Source organism: Mytilus edulis, chromosome 14, assembly GCF_963676685.1.
Source record: "Mytilus edulis chromosome 14, xbMytEdul2.2, whole genome shotgun sequence".
NCBI lineage: Eukaryota > Metazoa > Mollusca > Bivalvia > Mytilida > Mytilidae > Mytilus > Mytilus edulis.
The window spans coordinates 56,366,764-56,386,994 of record NC_092357.1 but is presented as its reverse complement, the minus strand read 5'-3'; the positions used below and the strand labels follow the sequence as shown (position 1 = coordinate 56,386,994).

Sequence of the window (20,231 nt, the reverse complement as noted above, 5' to 3'; positions counted from 1 at the left end):
TTCTTTTGCTTCCTTTTTTTTAACCAAGTACCAGAATGTTTAACCATATACTAGGTAACCTGACGAAAATAATATAATCCGGAGTCAATATTTTGTTATATGAATAAACTCATCTTAGATACCAGGCAAAAAATTTTAATTACGCCTGATGCGTGTTTCGTTTACAAAAGACTCCTCAGTAACGCTCGAATCCAAAAAAAGTTTTAAAAAAAAATTTTTTTTTTTAAATACAGAAATAGTATACTGATGTTTGTTTTCCTTTTCGGTCGTAACAGAAGGTTATAAAACTAGTGAGAGCTTAACAAAATTAAACAAAGATGTCATAGCTTACTAATTTCGTTGCAACAAAGGACAAATATAACAAATATCAGACAAAATATAACTTCTGGCAATCTATAACAAATAACCATGTTTAACAGTTGATATTTACAAATAACTGCATCCCCCATGTCTGTAAGTATTCGATTGATGACTAGTTACTAATATCTTCAAATGAAGACTTCAAAGGAATATTTTCAAGAATGAAATGTCTAAAAAAAAATTCACGTTCGAAAAAGATATGTGAAAGATACGCATAAGTCGAATTTAAATTGACATCTCCATTGAAAACAAAGAAAAAGATAAAAGACAAACTTCAGTACACAACACCCAGCATAAAACACCAAAGACTAATCAATTGGAACCCCATCAAAAACCGGGTGAGATATCAGGTGTTCCGTAATCATAGGCAGATATTGATTAATAACTTACGATGCCTGGACTACTTTAATCATTCCTCCTCTAATCCATGCGTTTCTGGGACTGTTTTTGTAGCCTAAAAAGGGTGAAAATGTCTGTAATCACACTGTATATTTTTGTATACCGTCTAAATTCATTAACTTATCATGTGATAATAAAAAAATAATAATAAATTAATCATAGATACCAGGACCTAACATGTGTACCCTTAAGGGTGTGTGTCTTTAAAGGACGCTAGAATGAAATAAGTCAAAAAGGCTAAATAAAGTACGGAGTTATAAAGCATCAATATTCTCAAAGGAGATACAAGTTTTACCACCAAAAACATCTTAAGAATCTAGAAATAGCTCAAATCTGCATCACTAGTTAATGTTGTTGAATAAATTAAAAATTATTGAAATCATTATATCAAGGTTTCAACAAAAAAGGAAAACTATTAATAGGTCAATATTGTTTCCGTTAAAAAATAACTTACAGAACAAGTAAATGTACAAAACAATGATACTTGTTGAAACTTCAATTTTTTTATAGACATATTCACACGTGATACTATTTTATCATAGTGTCCACGTAATTTGATTGTCTGTTTGTCTTTTTTCATTTTTAGCCAGGCGTTGTCAGTTTATTTCCGATTTATGAGTTTGACTGTCCCTCTGGTATCTTTCATCCCACTTTTAAAGTTATTTTACTTATTTTTATTTATCTTCCAAATACAGTTTCGATTCCTATCAAACATAACGAGACATTTATCCGGATACGGTGTACATTTTTTTTGCACATCTTGTTTCCGGTATACCATATTTATTCAAGTGTATTGCTTTCTGTTTGTTAATAAATAAAGGCAACAGTAGTATACCGCTGTTCAAAACTCATAAATCCATGGACAAAAAACAAAATCGGGATAACAAACTAAAACCGAGGGAAACGCATTAAATATAAGAGGAGAACAACGACATAACACTAAAATGTAACACACATAGACAAAATCCCACGAGAATAACAAATATAACATATATATATAACATCAAAACCAAATACATGAATTTGGGATAGACCAATAAATATTAATACGATCCACTTTGTCACATCAGACGATCCATTCTGTTACATCTGGCTATCCGTGTATTTGACAATCGCAAATGGCAGTCAGCAGAGTTTAAGGACATTAGTTGTTCTACCTGCTATTGAAATGCGTTTGTAAAAATATACTTTTTCACTTTTTTTGGTCTGTTGGGAAATGTTGTTTGTGTAGTATTAAGATTCCTCTACAAAGAAATTTGTTTTGCATGCACATGCATAAAACATTCTATCCAACGCAATCATAGGTTTGTATGTAGTTTCCAGTTTAGACCTGTATAAATGTGGGTTTGTGTTGCTTATAGTTTAGTTTTCTATGTTGTGTCTACTATTGTTTGTATGTTTGTCTTTTACATTTTTAGCCATGACGTTGTCAGTTTATTTTCGATTCGTGAGTTTGACTATCTCCTTGGTATCTGTGGTCCCTCTTTTATATATAAATAGTTTTTACCTGTCATTCTGTTTATTATAGAAGGTTTATCCGTAGAATTCTTATATTTCAGGTGCATTATGGGATCTTCTTTTGGTCTGTATCTGTTATATCCTGTAGCACTTCCGTCGGGGTGAAATTCGTTATCAAGGAAAAATCCATGCTGAAATTAAAGTAGCAACCACAAATAAACATATGACAGTAAATAAAGCTTCTTAATAAATGGCTATGCCCATTTGATTGTAATACAAGTGAGAGGTTTATCTAGCTATAACATGTATAATACCAGGATTAATTCAAAATTTTCTAAATAAGGAATTAACTGCTTCAAGTTTAGAGTATGATAGTTGTATTCCTTTCGTTTGATGTGTATGATTTTGCCATTTGATAAGGGACTTTTCGATATTTTTGTTATTATTCTACTCTTTTTTTTTGTAAACATCAGGAGATATATGATGGATTTTGATAACTAGGTACTTGGTTCAGTTCAACTTATAAGCAAATGCTACCTATAAAGTTATTAGTTTCTTGTGATTGTTGTAGTTGTTTCAACAATGATTGTCGATACCATGATTGTCCTTTCATCTTGTAAAAACGAGGTAAAAATATTTTGCATGCCTACCTTTTTATTTGAATGGGCAACATTGTTGTCAAATTCAGTAATAACTGTGTGTCTTGCTTCATCTTTTAACATGTATCCTTTATCAGCTGAAGGTCCCGTTGGAATTCGTGGATATGTAAACCAATATCCTCTTCCCTGTAAAATATAATAATTGTTTATGAATGGTTGGAAGGCTGTTTCACGTCCAGTGACAAATTAAACGCATATTCAAAACGATAACATGGTAATGTGATAACCAAGAATTGAATGGTGACGTCTGGAGAGACAGATGGCGTTCAGGGAAGTCTGAAACAAGGGTGTGAAGGGTTGGCACCCCAACACACTGTTCCGTGAAGGAACACCAAACCAAGATACAACACAAAATAAAGAGCAACAACCCCAGGGTTTTCCGAGAGGGGAGGATGAGAGACCCATTGAGCAGGACAAAACGGAAACAACTCGGCTACTCCAATGGACTTTGACTGGAACAACGGCAAAAACCAAGTGTCACTGTGGAGAGGTTTGCAAGAACTTAAAAAGTTTAAAGATACACCAGGCAAGAACTAAATGTGGATCTGGGGAGCAGCAAATGGAACGCACAGTTAACACTGATGAGACGACGGAGGACCATAGCCAGGAAGCACGCCACAGTGCTGAGGACCTCTTACCTTATGAAGCTACTCAGTTCAACATTGAGGAGGAGCAAGGAAATCAAAACCTGCAGAAAACAGCGAAAATACCATCAACATACAGCAGAAAAGAAAAGATACAATGGCCAACAACAGATGATAGGAAATATGGGAGATCTTTGAAGAAGACCTTGACAAGATCTTAAATAGACCACTAATTGGAGATGTACAGAAAAAGATATCATCATTGTCAACAATTGTGTATGCAGTAGGACAAGAACGATTTGGAGGTAGTAACATCAAAACAAGAGAAGGCACTCAAGGTAACACCAAACTTAACCGACATCAACAAGAAATACAAACACTCAGAATCGAAATAATTGATGTCACAAAACAGTATAAAAGAGCAAATGAGGAGAAAGAAGGATTGAATGAGCTAAGATCAGTTCTGAGGGAAAGAAGAAACAATCTACAGAGAGCAGAAAGAATTAAAAAAAAAGCAAGTAGAGAAAGAGGGAAGAAGAGAGCAATGTTTGTTGCTAACCCATACAAGTTTACCAAAGCCACACTGGATGGAACAAAGGCGGGATCAGTAAAAAGCACAAAAGAGGAAGTAGAAAAACATCTATCAGAGACACACAACGACGAAAGGCAGTTGGAACATCTAGGAAACTACGAAAGGATAGAAAAAGTACGAACCAGAAATACCAATGAATATTAAGGAACCATCATGGAAAGAAGTATCAGATGTAGTGAAGAAAGCCAGATCTGCATCATCACCAGGACCAAACGGCATCACGTATAACGTATATAAGAAGTGTCTAAAGATTTTGAAACACCTGTGGAGGCTACTGAAAGTGGTGTGGAGGAAAGGGAAGATACATCATGTTGGCAGAAAGCAGAGGGGTGTTTTATTTCCTGTTGAGGTTGGCTGCAGAGGCTTCCTGCAAAGTCAGTTTGGCGGTTGTTTTCTGCAGTAGGAGTGACTGACCGGCACAGAAGAACAGCAACTCAGAAACTGGGCCAAGCAGCAGAGAAAGCATCTTGCTAGATGAAGAGAGATAGTAGTAGCTGGAAACCCACCACCAATGCACACTGATTGATCACCACTGTGGACCCACTCCTGAGAGTGTACCGAGCTAGGGGTCAAAACACATGACGGATGGCCTCGGCTGAGGACATTGATGGTGTTTGCAGTAATTCCACCAGTACTGTATGTAAGAAAAATAGGAATATAAACAATGCTTTGTACTACATCGACATGCTCAGCCAGATTGGTAACATTCTAGTTCACAAGGAAATAATCCTGTATTCCTACCAAGACACAGTCTTCTGACTCCAAAACAACTTCTCCTAAATGCCACGTGCTTAGTTGAGAAACAGCACAGTTTCAAAGTCTTTGGTTTGACCTTACCGGGGTTCAAAAGAGGGACGAAAGATACCAAAGGGACAGTCAAACTCATAAATCTAAAACAAACTGACAACACCACGGCTAAAAATAAAAAAGACAAAGAGAAAAACAATAGTACACATGACACAACATAGAAAACTAAAGAATAAACAACACGAACCCCACCAAAAACTAGGGGTGATCTCAGGTGCTCCGGAAGGGTAAGCAGATCCTGCTCAAACCTATGACCTCTTACACTCGAGGCGACCACAGAGATCATGAGAGTTTACAAAGTGTGAATACAACCCTCACACAGTCCCATAGTGCTTTACTTAATAATTCATCACATTCTACATGTCAAAATTACATTGATAGAATAAGATGATCTCGTGCCGTCTTAGTAAACAGAGACCCAAAAGGCAACGTTCGCTATATTATCATTTGCTTAAAACTGGCCTGCACAAACTGATAAATTGTATTGTAAATTTTAAGTTTATCAATCTGATGAATGTAAATATTTAGAAAAAAATTGAATTTGAATGTTGAAATCGAATATTTGACTTTAAATGTTGAAAAAAAATGTTGAATGCTGAATGTTGAAAATAATTGTTAAAAAACATTTTTTTTAGATGTTGAAAGTTGAGTGCTGAACATTAACTAAACTACACTGATAATTAAGTAAACATTTACCTCTCCCCCTGCTGCTACGTTGTTTGTCACATTACTAAGAGGATTCGTAATCCAGAAGGTAGATGGTGATCTATGAAAAAAAGTAAAATGGCAGTTTTAATTATGCCGAATTTCTTCCTAAACCATGTATGAGGTTTTTGATTTTATGTAAGATGTTAAGACTTATTGGGTTTTTTTCTTTGTTACAGGGTAAAACATTTCGTCTAATATCACCAACTTTTTCTATATCAAAGTACATAGTTTATTAAATACGCATAGTTTGTTCTTGAACAATAGACGATTAAATGATCAATTTTTTTCTTTCATTTTTGCTAATGTGCTTTGTTTATGTGCCTTTATGTGCTTCTTTTTTACATATTTGTTTGTCTTAGTAGTGATTACGATTATAACACAATGGTGACTGTTGTACCCCTATTTTGTCATTTTTACATACAAGTATTATGCATATTTGTTTTGTTCACACGCCGTTGTTAATATAGTGGAATTTGATGCAAAAGTCATACAGGTGAGAGGTTTAGCTAGCTATCAAACCAAGATTAATCCACCAATGTTCTACATAAAAAAAACTGTATGTACCAGAACAGGAAAATAACAGTTGTTATCCATGCGTCTGGTGTATTTGAGCTTTTGATTTTGCCATTTGATTAGTGAATAAACTCATCGACTTTCCGTTTTGAATTTTCCTCAGAATTTAGTATTTTTGTGATTTTAATTTTTATCTTCTGTAGAATTGAAGTTTTTTTTTCTTTTCAAGAGGTAATTCACACACGTAGAAACTACCAAAGTTGTTGTTGAAAGAAAAATGCATTTATGAGATATTTAAGATATTTACTTATCAGCTTTAATAAGTGTTCCCTTTTCCTGCCCGAGGCCTAAGTTTCCATTTAATACCGTTCTCTTCTCGCCACCATCTTCCAAGAAGTAACCATGACCCTTTGTCATGTAACATACATTATCTTCAACCTAAATATCAACAAATTATAATTTAATTTATTGTTAAGCATTCGATATAAAGAACAGATTACTTTAGATTATTTCCCAACCACCTTTCGGAATGTTGATCCTCAATGCTCTTCAATTTCATACTTCACCAAGTTCATGTTGGCATTTTTTAAATGTTTGGTTCGTGTGTCTTGTCTCTAATGAGTGTTTTGAAGTAAAAACGGGCATTTGACATACCGAATTTTAAGTCAGTATTTATGTTGAGTTTATTATCCATATCAATAACTATTGTGATACTCGAGTGATACTCGAGAATATTTAGAGTACTAAATGTCACTTGTAAAGGGTGCACTTTATTTCATTTCGGTCTTTTCGATTTAATGTTTTGTGGACTTTCTTGTTTTATAGTTTTATTATTTTTGTATTCGCCTAATGGTTAAGTTTGATTTTTTATCTTATTGAAATTTTAAATTTGTAGTAATTTTCACGTCATTTGAATAACGCTGACACTAGTTTTAATACAAAAAAACTATTCATATCAAAGTAGTATTGTAGTGTTACACATTGCTCTTTTACATTAATGAAATTAACGATAGAATTTAAGACCATATGTGTTTATGATTAAAGATTTTCCTTCCCCAATGCTGGTGGACGTTTACATGGGAGATCATATTTATGAATTGACTGTTAAGAAAACATTGAATTGTTGGAAATAATAAGTAGCCTACAGACTATTTTTTAGTGTTACTGATGAGTCTTTTGTAGACAAATGTAAGGTTGCAGTACAAAATAACAAGCATGCAATAACCAATACATACGAACCCACCACTAAGCGTTAAGCAACACGACGGGTGCCAAATGTGGAGCAGGATCTGCTTACCCTGCTTACCCTTCCGAAGCACCTGAGATCACCCCTAGTTTTTGGTGGGGTTCGTGTTGTTTATTCTTTAGTTTTCTATGTTGTGTCATGTGTACTATTGTTTTTCTGTTTGTCTTTTTCATTTTTAGCCATGGCGTTGTCAGTTTGTTTTAGATTTATGAGTTTGACTGTCCCTTTGGTATCTTTCGTCCCTCTTTTAAGCCCGCGCTTCAACAATGTTACAGGTTTTATAATCTAAATACGTTACGAAAAGGGGGGTAAAAATCTGAACATGCGCTATATCTTTCAATTGTTCCGCTGATTGGTATCGTATGATTTTCTCAGTTTTCATTGACTTTCCATTTTCGACTTTTAATTGGAGTTCGGTATTTAGTTATACCTTGTATCTGTCATAATCAATATCTATACTTACAATAAGACCATGTGTTCCGTGAATAGTAACGCATCTGCTGTTTGAATGATGGATAGAGTTGTGTTTGATCCATGGCCTAGTAGCTTCATCAGCATCAACATCTTCACACATATGAAAATGAATTGGGTATCTGCCTGTAAGTTTAAACAACAAATATAAAATTTATAAAGATAATGAGATGTAGTATGAATGCCAATCATACGATAACATCAATAGTACATATGTTACTGCATTTTGACAACACAGGTCTCTACAGTGATGCCCGAGTCTAATATCAATAAAATATTTGTAGAGCTGATAAAATAAAAAAAGACAAAAAGATTTTTTTGTAAAAGTTAGTTGAATAAAATGAACGAATCTATCATAAATTATGAACATTCCATTTCTATGAAGCACCATTCCAATAACGCCTGCATATAGAGTTGGTATCTTCCAGTTGATACGTTATTCCAGTCGATGAATTTCCTTTTTAGATTTCCTTAATAGAGGGGTGACGTTTATGAGGAAGCTAAAATTCCATAAGTTCCAAACGGTGAAGTTAAAGTCATCATTTTCAACACGGTTTTGAAAGCCATCAATACTGTTCAACTTTGTGCTTTGTTTTGCATTTCAACTATTCTTATTTAAAGCGTTAACAATGAGTCTGCTCTAGACGAAAATCGTATTTGGTGTACCCGTACACAATCATAACCTAGGTATCTTTAATGAGTTGTTTGAGTTCATAACATTCCTTCAGAGTTTGTTATATACCATGATTTGTTTCGATCTACGATATTTGAATGTCGGTAAACTACTGTTGTCTTAGTTTATCTGATGGTCGTTTTCAAATCAATTTCCCGCCACGATCTTTCAAAATGTAGAGAGCAGATGTTTATGTAATGTGACTTGCTTAACTTCTAGATATATAGAATGTAATCGAAACATTTATAAAGCTATTCTGAGATTATTTTTACGTACCTAACACTTCTTGTTGACCAAGATCATTAAATTCTGTATTTTCAATATGAACGCTTTTGAATCCTTTCAGTACCTAAATATAGAGTTAATTGTAATAGAATTTTAATATAAACGCTTTTAAATTCTTTCAGTATCGCAATATAAAGCTCTACACATTTGAAGAAATAAAACAAAATGGCAGTTATTCGACTTTAACTAATACGAATTACAGAAACCTGGGTCGTTTGGGGATTGGTTCTAACCCATTCTTCTACCATTCAGTATGGATTGAAAATTTAAAAGTGTGAAACTATACATTGATTAAGGCTATATCTACAAAGTAGACACAGAAAGGAAAGTGTTGTCTCAAATAAGCGTAAGTGGAAAGAAACTTTCAAATTAGGTATTTTAATGTTACAGTATAGATGTTATGCCACAAACAGCAAACATCCCGGCAGTTCATGTTCCATCCGAACACTTCTTACTCTACACCAACTTGATGGAGTAAAGGAAAATCGTTCCGGAGCCTGAAATTAACAATGCACAGAGTTTGCACAAACAGGTACCCTTTTCCGTTAGTTGTTTCCTGGCGATATATAATTTAAGAAAATGCATATAATAATTCAGGAATATGACAGTTGTTATCCATTCGCTTGGTGTGTTTAAGCTTTTGATTTTGCCATTTGATTAGGGGCGTTCCGTTTTGAATTATTCTCATGGTTCGGTGTTTTTTTTTGTATTTTTCTTTTCACACTGTGAATGACATTTCATTACACAGTGATATAATAACCTTAAGATTTCCTCCATATGTAGTCGATCCTTCTGCATCTTCAGTGTCAAACAAAATGTTTCTGGTTAGTAGTCCGACTTCGCCTCTCATATCAACATTTTTGTAGATTTCTCCATAGTGAGTGAACTTCAATGGACCTGTAAAAGATAACCAAGACATGAGCCAATACTAAGAATAGCTTTGCTTCCCTCTAAATGCTCTTCGTCAACTTTTATTGATAAATGCATGAATTATGAAAACCATTCAATGTTATTTTCCTCCATATCCATCTTCGTGAATTTCTTAACCATGCCGAAGTAAAAATCTATTTTTTTTTAATTCAGTTTATTGGTTTACCAAAAGAGAATAAAACAAATAGAATGACAATCTATAGTAAAACATAACTTTACGCATCTGTTCAAAAAGGTAATGTCGGAACCTAAAGATTTAGTTATAACGTCAATATCTATAATAATCAGGATACAATTGTGGGTGTGTCTATGTGTTGTCACGTGAGTTTTATTATTACAGATACTTACTTGACACCCGTATTTGGTTATCACTACAGGACGAGCAATCAATAAGAGTTTTGTCTTCAGCCTGCCTCCAGTCATAGTCGGTAGATGCAATTACGACAGTATCGCCTATAAAACATAGCAGAAGAGGAGAAACATTTCTTCTTCAATTGTCGAAAAAAAAGACAAAATCGAGGGTACATTGTAAAAGGTATGAAAATAATTCAAATCGATTTTTTTATATATAAATGAAATATAATTGAAATTTAAGATATACATATCCCACACCTCATGGTTTAATAAAAAGAATTGTTTCATTTATAGAACAGGAAATAAAGAACCAAAACAAACAGTTTTAGAATCGTAAAAGTGAAATGATTTTGACTTGTTCGCTATTAGTAATTATTAAATTGAAATTAAGCTTCCATGGATATAAGATAACAGAAATGTTACATAACGTGTGATAGCTAGTTTGAAAACTAACAACATAAGGTCAAAGGATATGGATATTTACTACTTTAGATCACCGTAAGGCCATCAAAAGTGAAGGGAAATAAGTGTAGATCGTGTAGTAAGCCTCCAATGCATCATGGATATTAAACAAAATGTGAGACTACTGCAAAATTCTTGTTTCTTCTAAATTGATATAGAATTGTGACTTTAACTACCTGTTTCCCATGTGCTGACATCTTCTATAAAATTCAAAACTGGTCTGTATTTCAAATCGACTGCGACCAAAACTTCAGCTTTAGACCTATCTCTCCTATTGATATCAAATGTACTAGTCATAACGACGATGAATTCTGCAAAAACCATTGAAACTTCGGCAATTGTCTTGCCTTCTGACTTCAACGGAAGGTACACCTCTTTCGTCATGGAAGTTGAGCCTGTAAATAGAATGTGCTTATCTTTATATATGTTTTTATCACAATAACCTTACTCAGAAAACAACTTCAATCCTCAATATCTTGGTTCGCACTATCAAGATCGTATACTCCATTCTGACAAAGACAATGTTAGTCATACTAAGTAAACACCTTAAGTTATAAAAAGATCAGGAAAAGGATCACTTATTTCCCTGAGCAAATTTATTGTTCTATCTTTTGTTGAAAGAAGAGTGTATAATCATCCTAAGCATCCCTGAACAGATTTATTGTTTCACATTTTGGTGTGAGCAGAACATAAATGTAATTTGGAGATGGCTTTTATAGGTTGTCCCTGTTGCTCAATCATATTCATATCTTTATGAATAAATAGATGTAAGAACATGTCGTATGATTTCTAATGAGACAAAGTAAACTATATATATACAATTAGGTCACAGCACGACCTTCAACGTGTAGTATTGGCTTACACCTTGGCCCCAAAATGACTAATGTAAAAACAATTTATATTATTTTACCTTTTGTTGTAAGAAGAGAATACATTGCATCCTCAGTGTCCCTGAGCGGATTTGTGCCATCTGTCTGTCCAGCTAAAATCTCAATTGCTTCAAGTGCTCCAGTGATGTCTCCTCTACGGGGTAAGTCTTTTTGTATTGCAATACCAACTATGTTGCCATCGGGAATATCTGTATTTTACAATTTTACATACAAAATACAGTTTATACAAATAAAAAAAATGAGAAATATGGCCATACGAATATTTAGACCTAAATCATGACAAAGAATTTCAAAATAAAATGTTTCTATAAATGATATATCTAATTCGAAAATACATTTGACTGACGTATTTTTCAATGCTGTCTGGCAAACTGTAAACAACTGACAAAAAGAATCATTGTGATATCTTATTAGTTATTAAACGGAAAACGATGACAAAAGTCGACACTTAATTGCGAAGATGAGAATTGGGTATTCCAATATATGCAAAGGCATTAAAGAAATTAAGCAGACCATGTTTAAGTGGAAGTTTAAATTTCTAATAACGATTTTTTTTTATTTTGGGTTGAAAAGTAACGATTTTTGAAATAACAACAATATTCTAAGAAACGATAATCACGGCAGAAATAACACTTTTATTTAAATACACTGTATGTATACCAGATCTTGAATATTGATGTTTAGGTATGATATTACAAATTCAGATCTTAAAACATGAATGTGTCCAAAGCACACTCTGAAATGATTTTCCATGTTCAATAGACCGTGAAATTGGGTAAAAAATCTAATTTGACATTAAAATTAGAATGATTATACCGTAGGGAACATCTGTACTAAGTTTCAGGTTGATTGGACTCAGACTTCATCAAAAACTACCTTGACCAAAAACTTTAAACTGAAACTCCCACTTTCATTTTCTATGTTCAGTGGATCGTGAAATTGGGGTCAAAAGTCTAATTTGGCTTTAAAATTAGAAAGATCATATCATAAGCAACATGTGTACTAAGTTTCAAGTTGATTGGACTTCAGCTTCACTAAAAACTACCTTGACCAAAAACTTTAACCTGAAGCGGAAAGAACGGACGGACGAACGGACGGACGGATGAACGGACGGATGAACGGTACGACGAACAGACAGACGGACGGACAGTCCAGAAAACATAATGCCCCTCTACTATCGTAGGCGGGGCAGTGGGGCATGGTGACACTACTCATTTGTCACTTGTATTACATCTCCATTTGAAACTTGTGACCTGCATGCACGTATCTTAGAATTTTAAAGAGACTCTATATAATTAATCTTACCATCTAAGAAGTTTACAAATGAAATTATTAGGTCTGGATATTTTCTACCATTGATCAAAAAGTTGAAGAAAGCTGAGTCAACTAGTTCTCCTGTAGTCGGGTTGATACTGTAAACAGCTAGTCCTTTTTTCTTAGTATCTTCCTGTAAAAAGATTAATCAAATTAACTGATTGATTGATTGATTGATTGATTGCAGTTCAACATTGTGGCCTATTTTGTAGGACTTGGTTTTATTGGTGGAGGAAAGCCGAATCAGTGCCCTAGAAGCGGTATCACGATTTCCCAAGGATTACAAGAACAATGTAATATCCCAAAAACAAACTGATATATCCCAATCACAAGATTTTTTATGGTGTTATACTACTTTTTTATGGTGTTGTACTACTTTTTTAAAGAGTTATACTACTTTCAACAATATTAAAGAACAACCGATAGGAGTCTCGCGCACCTGTCACGTGCTGGATTGGTACTCACAACTTAAGGGGAAACAGACAAGTGGTATGATCGTTGAACTACTCAGACCACTTGGCCAAACAATCCCGTTTCTCTATCTAATCAGTGTACATGAATGTTTTCTTATTTTACTTACTATTTGGCTGGCAATAACGTCTGTCTCCGTGTTGAACTTTGGAGCGGTCTGCGCAAATTTGGTCCAGGAAAGTTTTGGTTTTCCGTGAATTTCGAGTGTTCCACCAGCAGTTACAAACAATGCTTTATCTCCGCCGGCACCCAGATTGTTTTCTTCAACATTTCCTGAAATAAACAATTTAATAGTATTCAAAATTTGTGAACAAATAATTTCTCGAAAAGTTTAAAGAACTTTAAAAATGAAACCGGGTTTAATGAGGTGATATTGTTCAATGTCGTCTTAGTGAGACAATGCATTATCATTCGGTCACACTTATGAGTTGTCTAGGTACCAACTTAAATATTAAATAAAATAAAAAAAACTTTTTGCTTCACTTTTTTAATTTTGTAAAACTGTAACGTAAGTTATTTTGTGAACGACTAAAGAGATCATTACTTTTTATTTAAGCTTGAATGACAATAAGAATATGGCATTTAGTATAATACTAGTAAATTAAATATCACATAGCTGAAAGGGTGATATAGCTTCGTCGCGGTTGACAATGATTTCTAGTGGTAATAATCTGCTCTATCACCCTCTCAGCTACGTGTTATTTATATAGTATCAGGTGACACTCTCAGATATGTGGTATTCTTTTTTAGTTTAGTTTTCAACGAAATCGATACAGTTTAAACGCGGACCTCGGAGAGGACATCAATATCAACTGTCTTACAAAATGACATATTTACATTACCGTTTGCTCAATATGGAGCAAATTATGTGTGTCCCTTTTATTGAACAATACTTAGCTAATTGAAGGATGAACTTAATTGGTTATCGACTAATCAGAAAAGGAAATAATAATACATATGTCATTTTAATTTTTACATTCACCCTAAAACAAATGTCCTTACAATGAAATCAAATCAGCCTGTAAATGTTCATTTAAGGGAGCTACCATTTGATTTTTATGGGGGGGCTAAGATGAAAAATTTTGTCCTGCATTTTTTTTTAGTTGTAATCTGTCCTGCCTTTTTATTTTTCACTCTATTCGGTCCTGCCTTCTTTTTTTTTAGTTTATCCTGACTTTTTTACCTAAATTGTCATCCTGACTTTTTTTTTGGCAAGTGTCTCATCCTGCCTTTTTTTTTACTCAAAATTCCTGTCCTGCCTATTTTTTTCAAATTTCATCCTAGCCCCACCCATAAAAATCAAATGGTAGCTCCCTAATGCTTGATTGGTTGTTTGGTGTTTTATGCCATTACGTACAGTATTCATAGCTATATCGTGGCGACTAGTTTCGATTATAAGTGGAGGAATTCCGGTCGCCTGAAACACCGACCTTCGGTAAGATAACTGGTATTCCTAGTTAATTAGGATCGAAGTTTTACACATCTGTCATGTGTGTGTTTCGTACTCACATACTAAAGTGTTGAGAGGCTAGTGGAAAATTAAATGAAGTACTTGAACCATCTAGCCACCAAGGTCAAAGCAAATGTCTAAAGTAGATAAATACCATTTAACTCATTTAACCAAAATTTATCTTCCTGGGGTTTCCATAAGATAAGTAAAGCGTACATAAATACGAAACATAAGATTAAACAAAGTACTACAACATTTTATACTCACACAAATACATACATGTCATCAAAGACATCTATTTAACATGTTTAAAAGGATATATTTCTTATTTCTTTTTCAAATTTATATAAAGGATATAACGTTCTTTCTTATTATCTCAATGATTTTATTACTAGCATTTGTATTATAATTGATTATCATTAAAACCTTTTAATCATCTTAAAACATGAAAGCACTTGTTATTTTGACTAAAAAGGTTTTTTGACGGTTAAAGGTCAATAATTAAGAGAGGTAATTGAGTTAGTGTAAGTTTATTATTTTTTGTCGTTTTCTTTAGAATTAGAGATCGTTTAGTCATCGTCGAAGTGATTGTAATTGTTTTCAAAATTAATAGTAGCAATAAGAACACCGCTCTTTATTGTGGGATATAATAATAGTTCCCTGTCTTTTGTCTATTTGTTTCTAACAACAAGGGGGATTTAGGTACCAGTATGTTGCATAGTAGAGAACCTTCATCTTGGAACTGCTACGAAACGTGCAGTGACTGAAATACTTTTTTTTTCATTGTAGCATCTGGCCCTTTTACTCAAAAAAGTTTATCGGAAGGTACCAAGACCTTGATGATAATTATTCCGTATCAACTTCACAAATGATACAAGATGGTCTTGGTGTAAAGATTCTGCGTACTGACATTGTTTATCATCTTAATAATGTGTTATATTGTTCTATAATAATAAAATATTACTTTTACTGTTTGATCTGTTATCGGTGATATCTATTTGGCGTGGCTCGGTACTTATACATCCCGTCAACGTGTTGTTTGTATTATCTTTAGTTTTTGCTGGCGTGTTTTGTACGTGTGACTTTTTCTATTTCTTCGGTACATATGAAGTGACTGTATTTTTAAACATTCCGCCATTATGTTATTGTTCTGTTATAATTTTGAAAATAATTTGAACGACAAAATTATTTTATATATCTTCCTGTGTGACGTTTAAATTCTGACGTCAAACATGCGACTCTTCACTAGTCACAGGACTTCTAATATTTCAATCCTTTATGGGTTGATTTAAAATACATTTATATTTAAACAATGAATATGGTTGTTAAATTTGATAGATGCATTTTTGTACTCCTTTGTTAAACTTGGGGTGGTTTTTTTTCTAATTGAGATTGTGACACGTTGATGACTGTTGTACCCCTATTTTGACAATTTACCTATTACGTCTGTTTAGTTCACGCATCGTTGTAGATATAATGGAATTTGATGCTACTGTCATACAAGTGAGATGTTTAGCGCTATAAAACCAGGTTCAATCTACCATTTTCTGCATTCGAAAATGCCTGTACCAAATAAGGAATATGACAGTTGTTGGCCATTCGTTTGATGTGTATTATCATTTGATTTTGTCATTAAAATTTTGACTTGAATTTTTCTCGGAGTTCAGTATGTTTGTGATTTTACATTTTGCTAACTTAGAATCCAATTGTCATATTAGTATTATTAAACGTGTAACAACTTGGATTATTTCCAACCCCAACATCCCCCACAACTGTAACCCAATCCCCAATCTGCTTACCTAGAAAAGTGATGCGAGTGTTTGATAGAAATGGACAATCCTCTGATCCGATGTGTAGTTCTCCGTCTACTTGGACCCAATGTACTTTCAAGTGGACCTCAGTGTTTGGATCCCAGACTAATTTACCAGTAGCTGTGATGACTATGGAGTATAATGTTGGTGGCTGTTCGTCTAGTAATATTGGTTGTGTAATTGTCAGGTTGTCATTTTCAGCTGGAGGCTGTAGTAAAAAAATAAATAAATATTATATAATATGCATATGATGAAGACATACTCTTTCAATCAGTTTAATTGAGGTCTGGAACTGGCATGTCAGTAACTGCTAGTAGTCCTTTGTTAATTTATGTATCATTGTTATTTTGCTTAGTTTCTTTTGTTACCTATTCTGATATCGGACTTGGATTTCTTTTAAACTGGGTTTTACTGTGCGTATTGCTGTGTGTTCGTTTTTCTTCATTGGCTAGAGGTATATGGGAAGGATTGAGATCTCAAAAAACAAGTCAGGAGCCTCTGACCTTTGTTAGTCTTGTATGATTTTTAATTTTAGTATCTTTAATATATATCAATGAAGCACTGTGCTCCAAAACATTCATGTAAACAGCCTAGATAGTGTCTGTAAAGTGTAGCCTGGAGCCCAACAATAAATTTCGATTGGATCCCAAATCCCGTGTTATCTCCCAACGTTATCGAAGAGGTCGTTTAATTTTTAGAAATAGACAAATAAATAAAATCTAATAGCTAACGGTCAAAAAGTTAATAAAAGATTTAAATCGTCCGAGTAATATCATATTAATGTTTTATTAAACCACTTTAAAATGACAAAAACGAAATTTAAATTTCATCATCAAATATTTATCGCAAAGAAAACAAATGTTTAGATACCAGATTTTCACTGTAAAAATATTATCGTACTTTCACATGTACTTGTTTTTTTAATTAAATTAAATGTACATAATATCTTTTAAAATTTCCTTAACATTACATTTTATTTGTACTAGACCTATAATCGACGAGTCAGGTTGTTCAACACGGTAGTTCACAAGGTAAACAATCTAAAGGAACAATTTTCTGACTAAAAGCCAGTTCACAAGGTAAACAATCTAAAGGAACAATTTTCTGACTAAAAGCCGACCGTTCTTATTATCTTTGGTCCTAAATGTCGAGTGTGATACACAGAGAAGCAACAATTACAGTTTCAAGTATTCGATGCGACCCTGCAGGGATCGACGCGGATCGAATCCATGATATCTTGCACGCATGGCGAGCAAACCTAGGCGTTTGTCAATCTATTAATGAAGAACTATACTATACATTAGTTTAAAACTTTAAAACTTAAACTTAGTTAATCGATGGTTTTACAGAAATTTGCAAAGCACTAAACAAAAACAAAAATATAAACTAATGCAATTTAAATGATACACGTACTTACTATATACATGTGGAATTACGTTTTTTGTTGTTTTTTTTTGTTGTTTTTTTTTTTAGATTATATAGTTAGTTAGGCTAACTAAACATGTTGGTTTTTATATAGAGAATCCAAACAACACAAATTTTCCTTTTGAATAAGTTATCAGTGAAAATTAGAAAATCGTCAAAATTATAATGATTCTAATGATCCAACACGTGTAATCCTATACATATTTAGAAAAATCTGTAGGAAAAGAAGTCAGACAAATTTCTCCTTAGTTAATTTTACACCAGGACTATTGTAATTTTTTCAATCGTTATTAACAGCTTCGAGTTCGTATTTTCATGATTATTGCTTCATAATGTATTGCCACCGTTACTGCGATTTTAATAGAATAAAGTGTGTTCTTTTGTTGTACTGTACCAGTTTAGGGGCGGGAAGTGTTTGTGCCTTAAAACTAGTTTAACCGCGCCACTTTATATATTTGCCTGTCCCAAGATTTGTTTTTTCGTTCATTATTTTGTACATATAAGGCCGTTAATGTTCTCGTTTGAACGGTTTTACATTGGTCTTTTCGGGACCTTTAATAGCTGACTATGCGGTTTAGATTTTACTCATTGATGAAGGCCATAATGTGTCTTATAGATGTTATGTTCTGTCATTTGATTTATTGTCGAGAGTTGTTTCATTGGAAATTATACCACATCTTAATTCTTAATTGTATTTTTTTTTTTTTTCATTAAATGCTGCATACAATTATTCAAAAAAAAATGTGAGTTCTTTTTTTTTTTATATTTTTGCGGCAACTATTCCGTCGCAATTCACAAAAATTAAGAAAATAGTATCAAATACATTTCTGAACTTTTCAAGTGTCCAACCAATAAACAGTACGTATTATCTATGAACGTTTGACCATCCCATAAAATTTTGATAAATTTAAACAATTTTGGTCTATCAATTAAGGAAAGTGTACCTTTTTGTTGCTTCAATGCCAAACATATGGAAATTTTATTTAAAATAAGCAGCTTTTCCGCTTTGAATACAGTGAAACCTGGCTAAACCGAATTCTGTATAAACCGAAAACCTGTATAAACCAAACATTTTCTAAAGCACCGTCATAATAAATTTTATGCGTTGTGAACCTGATAAAACCGAACATCAGCCAAAATCGAACAAAATCTTAAGTCCCGAAGAGGTTCGGTTTAAACAGGTTTCACTGTAAACAGGTTTCACTGTACCTCATATCTGACTAGTAGAAGACAGAGAAGTATGGCATGCAGTTCTAGCAATTTCTTTAAAACCAGAATATGGATAAAGATATTAATTAAAACATAAAACAAGTATAAAAATGACGAAGGTTTTGGATTGTTAAGGATGTTTGGGACTTTTTGTAGACAGTAAACGACACCACGTTCAACTCTAATCTTAAATATTTGGTATGGTAATTAAATAATCACTAAGAAACCGGACATGTTATCACATTATCAAAACCCCCAAGAGGAGGCTCCAAACTGAATCAAATCGAAAAAAATATTATAAAAAGTCTAAATAAAATTGGCCAATTATTATAATAATGTCGTTTTATTGTAAAATGCAAGAAAATTATTTAATTCTTGATGTAAGTAATATTTACCGAGCCGTTCCACGTTCCAGCATGATCGCTCCATTTGAGTAAACTTGCGTCAGATTCCGGACACTGTGCTGCACAGGCAGCAATCAAAATAAAATAGAAAAGGAACTTTAACAGTTCCATTTTGAAAGTGATTTTTCGTTATAATGAATTCGGGGTACTGGTATCTTTTATATTATAGATAGTCTAGGGGGTCATCACGGGTTTAATTTAGACCTATGTCTTCTTAAATGTGCTTGTTGAATAATACCATGTAAAATTATAATTAAGCTTCTTGCGTTTACAATAAGTTTGAATTAATTTTAAGTACAAACTGTATTCACTGTCTACTGTTTTTATTCAATGAAAACAAAATGAATGATAGGTACAAAATCCTTATTGGTACCTCTAAAAGTTAATTGAATATATATCACCGATGGCTGTCCAAGTACCATGTTATAATTAAATCAACCATGCCATATTCTTTTCTAAACGTTTAGTTATTGACGTACATGTTTTGATAAATAAATGAAACCCGCAAATAGTTGTTTAGAAGTCGTGATTTTGAAAAGTGCTGACCCTATCTAATGGTCATTTTAACGATTAAAAAAATAAGATTGTAAAGTTATTTAGGGTTCAATGTCAAAATTGTTTTTGTTTTGTAAAATTTATATTTCGTCATATATATAACATCACAGTACCCGAATTGCACTCAGTATCAAGTTTGCACCCAGTTTGTGTTACGGACATCTGGGTTTCTTAGGGAGCTTCCATTTGATTTTTATGGGG

The 20,231-nt window shown here is 33.3% G+C and overlaps 1 protein-coding gene across 1 annotated transcript in view; it reads right to left on the bottom strand.

The window, feature by feature from the left end:
- Positions 1-19,614, bottom strand: part of LOC139502499 (cell surface hyaluronidase CEMIP2-like) — a 31,076-nt gene extending 11,462 nt beyond the window's left edge. Inside the window, exons 1-15 of the mRNA XM_071291981.1 lie at positions 19,467-19,614; positions 16,426-16,645; positions 13,286-13,449; positions 12,697-12,838; positions 11,412-11,579; positions 10,678-10,896; positions 10,034-10,138; positions 9,516-9,652; positions 8,747-8,819; positions 7,790-7,923; positions 6,388-6,518; positions 5,556-5,625; positions 2,868-3,002; positions 2,267-2,408; positions 751-814 (exon numbers count right to left, since the gene is read on the bottom strand). Of these exons, the coding sequence (XP_071148082.1) occupies positions 751-814; positions 2,267-2,408; positions 2,868-3,002; positions 5,556-5,625; positions 6,388-6,518; positions 7,790-7,923; positions 8,747-8,819; positions 9,516-9,652; positions 10,034-10,138; positions 10,678-10,896; positions 11,412-11,579; positions 12,697-12,838; positions 13,286-13,449; positions 16,426-16,645; positions 19,467-19,586 (2,024 nt within the window). The 5' untranslated portion in view covers positions 19,587-19,614. The remainder of the gene's footprint in view (positions 1-750; positions 815-2,266; positions 2,409-2,867; positions 3,003-5,555; positions 5,626-6,387; positions 6,519-7,789; positions 7,924-8,746; positions 8,820-9,515; positions 9,653-10,033; positions 10,139-10,677; positions 10,897-11,411; positions 11,580-12,696; positions 12,839-13,285; positions 13,450-16,425; positions 16,646-19,466) is intronic.
- Between the last annotated feature and the right edge of the window lie 617 nt (positions 19,615-20,231).